The sequence below is a fragment of the Diceros bicornis genome, chromosome 17 (genome assembly GCF_020826845.1).
Source record: "Diceros bicornis minor isolate mBicDic1 chromosome 17, mDicBic1.mat.cur, whole genome shotgun sequence".
NCBI lineage: Eukaryota > Metazoa > Chordata > Mammalia > Perissodactyla > Rhinocerotidae > Diceros > Diceros bicornis.
In genome coordinates, this window is record NC_080756.1 from 33,063,441 (window position 1) to 33,073,763 (window position 10,323).

A 10,323-nucleotide genomic window follows, 5' to 3' on the forward strand; every position below is an offset into this window, starting at 1 on the left:
ATCCATGATTTCTTTTGTGCTTATGCTTTTGATGTCATTTCTGAGACATCATTGACAAATCCAAGATCATGAAGATTTATACCTTTGTTTTTCTAAGAGATTTGTAGTTTTAGCTTTTACATTTAGGTCTTTGATCCATTTTTTTCCCAATTTTTAAATCCATTTTGAATTAATTTTTGTATATGGTGTGAGGTAAGGGTCCAACTTCATTCTTTTGCATATGGCTATCCAGTTGTCCTAGCATCGCTTGTTGAAAAGATGATTTTTTTCCCCATTTACTTGTCTTGGCACCTTTGTTGAAAATCAATTAACTGTAACAATATTGAGTCTTCTGTTCCATTAACATGGGACATCTTTTCATTTATTTATATCTTCTTTAATTTCTTTCAACAATGTTTTGAAATTTTCAGAGTATAAATTTAGCACTTCTTTTGTTAAATTTATTCCTATTTTATTCTTTTTTATGCCATTTTAAATGGTATTGTTTTCTTAATTTCATTTTCATTTTTCTCATTGCTATTGTATAGAAATATAATTGATTTTTATATATTAATTTTGGTATCCTGCAAACTCTTGAACTCATTTATTAGTTCTAATAGTTTTTAGTGGATACCTTAGGATTTTCTGTGTACAAGATCACATCAATTTAGAATAGAGATAGTTTTACTTCTTCCTTTCCAATATAGATGCCTTTTATTTCATTTTCTCACCTAATTGTCCTGGCTACCATCTCTAGTAAAATGTTGAATAAAAGTGGTGAGAGCAGACATTGTTGTCTTCCCACTGATCTTCCGGGAAAAGCATTCAGTCTTTCATCATTCTGTATTTTTTGTAGCTTAATATTCACCCTTAGTAATAACCCCACAAAATGCATATCCACTCCTTTGTCCCTAATGTCAACTGAGTGGATTCTGAACTATTGGTCTGCCGTTTAGCCTTCCTCACCTTGGTGTGTGCCTTACAATAAGGTTTCCAGAGTTAATGACTCTGTTAGTAACATTATTTTACATTTAGTGCAGTTGTGTAGTTCAGAGATGCATTTTGTACATGGATATGATACGATGATTCTGTCAAAAGTTTCATCACGGAAAAGTCATTCTAAAGTCTTACTTAAATTTTCTGTGGGATAATATGAACCGTAATATTCTCCTTGATTTTATAAATTCATTAAGAAAAGGGAGAGCTAGGTTTTAATTGGTGATTTTTAAAAATTTAAATGAGATAATAGTAACAAAAAAGTTGCCTTGTATGTGCCAGGCATTTTTCTAAGTGTTTTCAGTTGTTTAATTCTCATGAATTATGTAGGTGCGATTATTACCCCATTTCAAAGATGAAGAAACTGAAACACATGGGTATAAAATAATTTTCCGAAGAAACACAGCTAATAAGAAGTAGAGGTAAGATTTGAACCCGAGAACTCTGATTTTAGAGACTGTGCTTTTGACCGCTAGGCAAATAAATTATTTAGCAGAGCCTGTTAGGTAGTAAATGCCCAATAATTGGAGGTTCTAATCGTTATTTTCTTATTATTCCAAGCGAGGCTTGGGATTATTCTGTTTTCTTTAGGACAATATCTCTATGATTTGCACTGCTGCACCAATTCAGACACATCAAAAGAGTAATTAAAATGTTTCTCAATATCATTTGAAAACAGGAAAACTTACATAGGGAGAATTACAAAAAGCTAGAAATATACAAAATTATAACACTGCGTTTTATTTATTTAGCAAATATTTATTGAATTGCCACTGTGTAGATCACTGGAGTGGTCTCTGGGGTCAAGGTGGTAGAAGATATTACTATGATATGGATCTCACCCTTGTCAGAGCTTATAATATAGTAAGGATCACAGACTAGTGCATAGCTACATAAGAGAGTAAGTAGAGGAAGGAGAATGCTGAGTGTGGCCTGCCCATGGAACTGGCTAACTTGATGTTGTAAATGAGAATTGTGGTGCTGAAGTACTCAGTGAGCTAGTGCCTTGCAGTAGTTAAGGAACCAAAGTCAGGCATGCACAGGTTTGAATCCCAGCATTACCACTGAGTAAGTAGCTGGGTGACTGGGCAAATGTTGTGACCTCCTAAACATTTCCTGTTTTATTTTAGGATGGGAATAATAGTGCCTACTTCAAAATGTTTAATGAGAATTAAAACATATTATGCATCACTAAACATGATACCTGGCAGAAAGAAAATGGTCAATAAATAAGGAACTTTCTGGAGTGATGGAAACAATTGAGGTGATGGTTACATGGGTATAAACACTTATCAAAACTCATTGGAGTGTATACTTAGTTGCATTTAATTGTATGTAAATTACCTAAATAAATTGGATTTAAAAAATAACTAATTACCTCTTACAAACTTCTTGGGCTTGAAGATCTTCTTTTAATAAAACATCGTTCAAAGTGGCATGAACCAAACTTGTTGGCCTAAGTCTTCAGTATCTATTGACTCTCCGGTAGTTTCCAAGCAAAGATAGAGTAATCCCGTGGTGCAGAGCTAAGAGGAAATATTCTCTGTGCCACAAGGCTTTGCATCTTGTAATACTTCTGTACTGTGATAGTTAATTTTATGTGTCAACTTGGAGAGTATTTTTGGATGAGATTAACATTTAAATTGGTGAACTTTGAGTAAAGCCAATTGCCTTCCATAATGTGGATGAGTCTCATCCAGTCAGTTTAAGGACCGAATAGGACAAGAAGACCAGCCTCTCCCAAGCAAGAGAGAATTCTCCAGCAGACTACCTTTGGACTTGACCTGAAACATCATCTCTCTTGGGTCTCCAGCTTCTGGCCCACCCTGCAGATTTTGGACTTGCCAGCCTCATAATTACATGGGCCAATTCCTTATAATAAATTTCTTTCTTTATATATACACATCCTCTAGGTTTCTTTCTCTGGAAAACACTGACTAATACATATACTAAATTAAATTATGTGATAAGATGCTTTTCTTTGTAGTGGATCAGTCCCTCATGGGATTTTTAGAGGTATAGCTTCCCATAAAGAAGCAGTTTCCAGCAAATGACTATAGTGACACCTTTGATCTGGCAAATGAATGTGAAAGGGGGACCTGAAATATAAATGCGTTGTCTGTGTTTAATGCCAAGTACTCTAATAGAATCATTATATAAAAGGTCAGTCCTGGGATAAAGTCAAATAAATTAAGTGCTATTAAATCTTTACTATCAAGTTGCTGTCTTTTCTTTTTTTCTGTTGATTTTGAAAAGCCTACAAGTTATATTATTATGGAGACAATAAATCTAGCAATGTTCAGCCTTTGTTTGCAAAGTCTACTACTCCTTGGGACAAATTTCCAAGGAAAAAATTGGTAAAGAGTTTTAAAATCCTTAAACTGGAAGAATTTTATGAGCCATAAAATCCATGATAAATTTACCAGTGCTTTAAAAACAACAATAAAACTTTGTTTAAAAAATATGTGCCTACTGAAGAATTACTTCAGGGGATACTTTAGTCTAAAAGCTGAGTATGTGTAAGCATAATGGACTTCTGCAGTGTCTTGCACACACTCTTTAAATATTTGTTGACTAAATGAATGAATCAACAGAAAGCAGCAATAAGAGAGCTGCAGATGCAATTTTATTATAAACATGCAACTTTACAAACCAGGAATTGGCTGAATCACAATAAGCAGGGAGTAGCTTGGATTGCCACCTCTCACGGGAAATCACTAAGACCGCACCTCACTCAGGGCCTGGCAAATATCAGACAACGATAAATGTTTGCTAAACTGAATCATTGAACCTAAGGTCTGCGTGGGAAATATAATTTCTTTCAACGTCTGTGATAGGAAATTGCCTTCTAGGTGAAATCACCTTGTAATAAGCTGCTCTGGCACTTACAAACCAAAATTTATGGAGTCACATTAGTTTTCCCTCTACAGAACTTCATCCTGCAGAGATGGAGCCAGAGGGGCTCTGCAGCAGGCGCTGCTCTCAGCTGCCTTTGATGATTCACGGAGCAGTTCTCAGTATGCAGACAGACTGTCCAAGGGGCTTGTTAAAATGCAGGGTCTGATTCAGTAGGTCTGGGTGGATCCCAAGAAATTCTGCAATTCTAAGCTCCCAGGTGATGCTAAGATGGGGTCCATGGGCCACACTTGGGGCAGAAAGGTCATAGAGCGAGAGGGGATTCCTGAATAGGTGGGCAGAATAAGCAGATACGGGGTGGCGGAAGGCACTGAACCTGGAGTTTGAAGGCTGGCTGGTTATGTGATCACAGATGAATCACTTGACTTCTCTGAATCTAAATTGTCTCATGAGGAAAATGGATATAATAGTAATAATAGGACAATAACATCCACCTCACGGGATCCTTGTGGGGATTAATGAATAACTTAACATAAAAATGCGGGAGCGTGCTCCACACACAGCCACTGCTCAGTGAATGCTTGCTGACTCTGAATGGTAGGCACAGGTTACGTGCTCTCTGTGGTTCCGAGGGCTCTATTCCTCATCCCGCTTCGTGCCAAGGACCCTGCCCAGCACCGAGCAGGGGCTCAGGCAGCGTTTGTTCAGGTCAGTTAGTAGCAGAGCAGTTTGATGCCTGTAAAGACAGTAAGACCCAGACAATGGCTCCCTGTGGCACCAATGAGTCTTCACCAAGACAGCAGTAACTTTGAGGCCTTGGGTAACTCCCAGGGGCCTCTGAGCCAGTGGGAGACAGAACCAGCTCCTTCCAATAAAAATACAGTGTTAGGCTAGCTGAACATTTTTGCTGATCTTTCACATCCTTCAACGTAAATTGTGTATCAAATCACCTGCCCTTTGATAAATGGCCAGGCCTGTCCCAGGCAGGTGGCTCAGCCGCCCTGGGGCACAGCCTGCAGTGGTGTGATCAGTACCTTAGAGACCCAAGTCATCCTCCAGATCACTGTGACTCCAGCCCCAAGGCACCGGTATTGCCCTGGACGATGCTCTGCTGAAAGTCAAGTAGAGGTTTTGTGAACAACTTAGAAAGTACTGACCCAAACTCCCAAGCAGCATAGCAAGAATGCAGGTAGAAAAACCAAAAAATTGTCTGCAGCTCCCCTTAAACCTTAACAGATCTTTCTAGTGAGGATTCAGAGACATGAATCTATTGGCATCTTGAGAAAGCCTGGTTTAATCAACTTTCAATAAAAATCTATCGTAAATCACTGAATCTTTTCTAAAATAAATTAAATATTAGGATCTAATCAAAGCATTTAGATGAAGAGTTTTTAAAAGGTGTTCTTTCTCGCCCTCTCATAATTTATAGACCCCAGGAGAAAAAAGAAGATGCTATCATCTTACTGAAGGATTCCATTAAATATGGTCCATGTTAACAGATGGCTATTCAAACTTTGCTTCTTTATTGATTGAGCAAGTAATTGTTTCCATTTAATTTCACGCAATATTTTTTAATTCACTTTCAAAATTTATAAATTAAGATTGCACAAATTTTCATAGAATGGCTTTAATTTGTAAACTCGTAACTGACATCTCATCTCCATGACTATTTTCTTTTGTTAAAAAAGAGAAACCTAGGTTTCTCACACAGATATTTGCTACTGTAGGGTAGCTAGGATGATCCATTATATTAGTATATTCTCTATCTCCTTGGGGAAAAATATTTCATGAACAATATTGTTTGCAACTTTATTATCTTTCTTCAGGCTTTACTTAGGAATTGTTTAGGTCACAACCCAAATGGATCCAATTACTGATAATTTTACAGAATCTACATCTTAATACCTCTTAGAAGATCCAGGACAGCTGTGATGATGGCCTCTTTAGAGAGAATATTTCTAACGGCATATAACACAGATGTAGTTTCTTTCATTTTTGTCTAAATGATTTGACACTGTTTTTCAATGTCCTGTGTGCATGCCCGCTGCTATTGAAATTAAAAATATAAATTGTCTTCTCTAAAATAATTACATGCTTTTGTTAATATCTAGAAATGTCCAAAACAGACAGCGGGTCTTCTTTTTTTTTTTTTTTTAACCTCTACAGTTCAATTTACTATATAGAAATCATTTGGGTTTTATATTTTCAGTTAAATTCTGAACTGAGATTACAATATTGTTAAAAAGGATCATTACATTAATTCAGTACTTTTTTAGCATACCAAATCGAAATACCTAAGTTCAAATTTCAGATTTATGGCAAACAGTCTTCAAATAGACTATAGACTTTTTTTAAAGTTACCATATCATTCACATGTGGTATCTACAACTCTGAGCTGTTATACACGGAATAGCTCTCCTATGAATACAGCAGAATTGACATGTCATGAAGCTCAAAGTTGTATAGTCAAGCCAAGGACTCAGAGTCATACCATCTTTTAAAAGGTTTGGCATTTCTGGACCACTAAGCACAACATGTAAAGAAGGTTGGCAACAATTCCTCCTTCTTATCACGGTTAAAAAAAGTTGCATGGTAGCTTGGAATTTTGCATAAAACCCCACATTATACCTTGGAAAAGTCCAAGTGTAATTAGATGACAATGGATTTAGGGGTCCTAAATTTTTTTTTAATAGAACCCACGAAATTCAAATGGGCATTAATCAAATCAAAAAATATTAAGCAGCTACTGGTTTAAGCAATTGAAATTTAGTAGAGATTCATGGTCAATTTCTTTTCACCTTGAAATCAAGGTGTAAAACCAGCTATTAAGTGCATTCCAAACTTCTCCTGTGTAGCACAGGTAGAATTTTCTGTCCATTGGCACCAAAGTGAAGTCACATTTCCTCTTAGGAGACAGAAGTTCCACATTTGAACATAGAATAAGTTAGGAAAAAATGACCCCTGTTATTAATTGTGATTCTGAGATCTAGGATTACCAATATACTAGCAGTGAACAACACAAACTCCTGGCAACAACTGTAAGGTGAGTGATGCTAACTCCCTTCCCCCAGTCACCATAAAATTTTAGTATTAAAAGTAATTTACTAAGCTGAACAAATGGGAAATAACAAGAAACTAGTAGCTAAAACAAAACAAACCTGGAAAGTTTGAAATCACTGCAATTGAGAAACTGAAAATAGGTGTGCTTCACCCCAACTCCCCACAACTCTGAATTTAAATAATATTCTGTGCAAAAGAGCATCAGGTTTCTGGATATAGATGTAGCCCTTCTTTAAGTTTCAGTGTGCTGCAGAGTTTTCTGCAACTTTATTTCCCTCCCCTCAATTTTCTTCAAAGCATTTAATAGAATCTCCCATTTCAGCCAAAAGATTTGTGATTCAAAAATTTACTAATGTACTCTATGCATTCTATCTATACAGAAACACCTATTAATTATTACAATTGGTTTATGCAGGATTAACATTTTTGGTGTTAAACTTGTTAAACATCATGCCTACTGCACATCAACTCTCCATAATGAATCTTCACTTCACAATGATTTACCAAACATTTTACTTAAATTACTAATTAAATAACTGAAAAATGTACTGAACCAAACTAAATGTTCATGAGCTATAAAGGAAAATAACCTTCAAACAGTCCGTATACACATCTAGTTCAAAACTACTTTTGCTAGCTAGCCCCTTTCCCAAAGTTTTAGCCTGAAAAAACAGTAAAATCTACACAAAATTTTATTGCAATCATACAAGGGTTATGTTAGGTCAAATACAACAAATACTGTGATGCAATTTTAAATTTATTAAACTACAGTTCAAAGCACAAATTTACACATTCTAAATACACTAAATGTATCTAATGAAGTCACACTGGTCTTCCACTGACATCTGATATATCTGGGTGAAAGACTTTAACTTTACAAGACTATTTAACACGAATCCTTAGTATAAAAACTGTACTTTTTTGTAAACGGTTTAATGGGAAACCAATTAATGGGCTTCCATCTTCACTAAGTCATCCATTTTGTTACATAATTTGTTTTAAACGCTTAAGGGGGTAGGACAAACTGGTTAAGTTTAAATCTGGATATATTATCTAAATCTCTCAATTACCCCCAGTGAATTATAGATAAAAGCTGATTTTGTCTGGTCCCAAATAGCTATTACTAATAGTTTTTTTTCCAAGAGAATTAACAGAATAAGATTGTTCGAATTTTTTCCACACTGGAATGTAGACCAGACAAGCTTAACCTGCAACTTCAGATCTAAAGAAGCGTTAATGCCTGTTTAAGCTCCGGTGGAAAAGCTGTCTTCTTGGCTCAGCTGAATGCAAGAAGGCACAAAGAAGTTCTTCATCGTTGTGTCTGAGGTAATCCCCGCATCTTGCATCTCATACCAATCACTGAATAACATCATGTAATAAATAGCTGGCCCCTAAAAATCATTAAAAGCAGATAGTTCATGGAAAGAATCTGCTCCCATGTTATTAAAGATAAGCCAATCTCCCACATTCAGCTCGGGAAGAAGACAGTTTTGTACAATTCGATCAAGCTCATCACAGGATGGACCCTAAAGGCTGCTTGTAAACAGATGCTCATCTTCCTTGTATTTCTTGTGAATCTCTGGAATGGTATCTAAGTCTTCAGACAGATTACTTGCAAAAGAACCATAAACGCCATCATTCATGTAATACATGAAGGCTGGCTCATCATTTCCAGTTTTTTCTACTCCAGAGGAAAATTTATCATTTTCAACAACTTTCTTTGCAATGATAATAACTGCAAGTGTAAATGCAGAAGACACATAGTAGCTTCCAGGTTCTGAAATTATCTTAATGCCAGATCCTTTAGGAAAGTAGACATCCAACAAAGGGCTGATAACATGATTAACCTCTTCCAATTGAAATTCAGTTCCTGTGAAGCCTCCACCAGTGTCTAATATGTTCATTGTGAAGCCAAACTCTCCAGCCATGTCAAACACACATTGAGCATCAGATAGAGCATGTACATATACTTGAGATTCTTTGCAAGCACTTGAAACATGAAATTTAACTCCAGTAATTTGGACATCAAGTTCCTTAGCACATTCCAAGAGATGCCTACAGTTCTTCAGGGTAGTGCCAAACTTCGTGTTATCCTCTTCACCTCCAATATTATCTTCTGTTGCAATATGTAGTAAGACCTTGGCATTTGGGTGATTACCTGCGATTTTCTTCAATTTGACTTCATTGTCACATGTTATGATATTCACTCCAACTGTTGCTGCATACTTTATCTGAGACACTTGTTTGCAAGGACTTATGTAAATGATGTTTTCTGGAGATACACCCAATTCTTGCACTAAAGCCATTTCAGTTTTACTGGAACAAGCAAATCCAGTTCCAAGAGCTGCCAAAATGTCAAGTACAGCCGGAGCGAAGTTGCACTTCACTGTGTAGAATGGCTTTATCTGAGCCACTATATTCTGCCACTGACTGTGTTTCTTCACAATCTTTCCAAGATCTCCTACAAAAAATGCATTTTTTCCTGTCAGGGTATGTTCATAAACATAGTTATCAATAACATTTCCAAGGTTTGTTCCTTCATCCAAGAGGCCAACGGAGTAGTTTGTATCGTGAATAAATCCTTTCATCTCAGCCTTATTCCACAAAGCCGAAAATCATAAACCAGGAAAAACAAGAGAAGCGCCACCAGGCTTTTTGTCTGGGTCCTTAGAATATGGAACAAAATGGACAAGTTAGGAGATGGAACCCCCCTATCATCAGCTAGGTTCCCAAGATGGCTCAGCATTGAATTCGAACTGCTCTCTATACAGCACTTCTAGGCCCTCTGGGTAGTTGTATACTTGGTCACAAAGTTCGCCATGAGATAACGGCCGAGAGAGTCGGGTAAAGCATCTTCTCTTTTTGGGCGGAATTTTTAAAGAGGGATGTGGTTACCTTGAGCAGAAATACCCAAGGTGGCCTGGGCCATAGGCTGCAGGAACGACATGGGGGGAACAGCGCGGCACCGACACCAGCTGTGCAACAGTGGCGGTGGTCAAAGGGCAGAAAGAGAACAGCGCGGGGACGAGAAGAAAGGCGAGGGCTCGGTGGGCAGAGGATTCGGCCCCGTCCCACCGCAGAGCAGGAGAGCCAGAATGGATGAGAAAAGGAAAAGAAGGCGAAAAAGGAAAACACTGCAACCTAGCGAAGAGCCAGAGAGTGTTCTTTTTTTTTTTTTTCTTGCCAGAGAATATCTTTAAAATTAAACTCAACATTTTTAACAGATGCCCCACAGCATTCAATCAGCTTACATCCAGTAAATTGTTCTATCCTGCAGATCAGTTCCCGAGGGCTGCAATTTGTGGTCAATTAATCCTGGAAGATTCGCCAGGAAACTAAACTGGGACAGTCTTTCGACATTTTAGATTTTTCTACGGCTGTATGTGATTTTAAAGCATGAGAATTTTTTGTTTTTAATATTTTGACTAAAAT

The 10,323-nt window shown here is 37.1% G+C and overlaps 1 protein-coding gene across 1 annotated transcript; it reads right to left on the reverse strand.

Annotated features, from left to right (window-relative positions):
• Positions 1-8,374: 8,374 nt before the first annotated feature.
• LOC131416216 (antizyme inhibitor 1-like) lies at positions 8,375-9,479 on the reverse strand. The gene has a single exon (XM_058558572.1). The coding sequence runs from the start codon at positions 9,477-9,479 to the stop codon at positions 8,418-8,420; it is 1,062 nt and encodes a 353-aa protein (XP_058414555.1). The 3' UTR covers positions 8,375-8,417.
• Between the last annotated feature and the right edge of the window lie 844 nt (positions 9,480-10,323).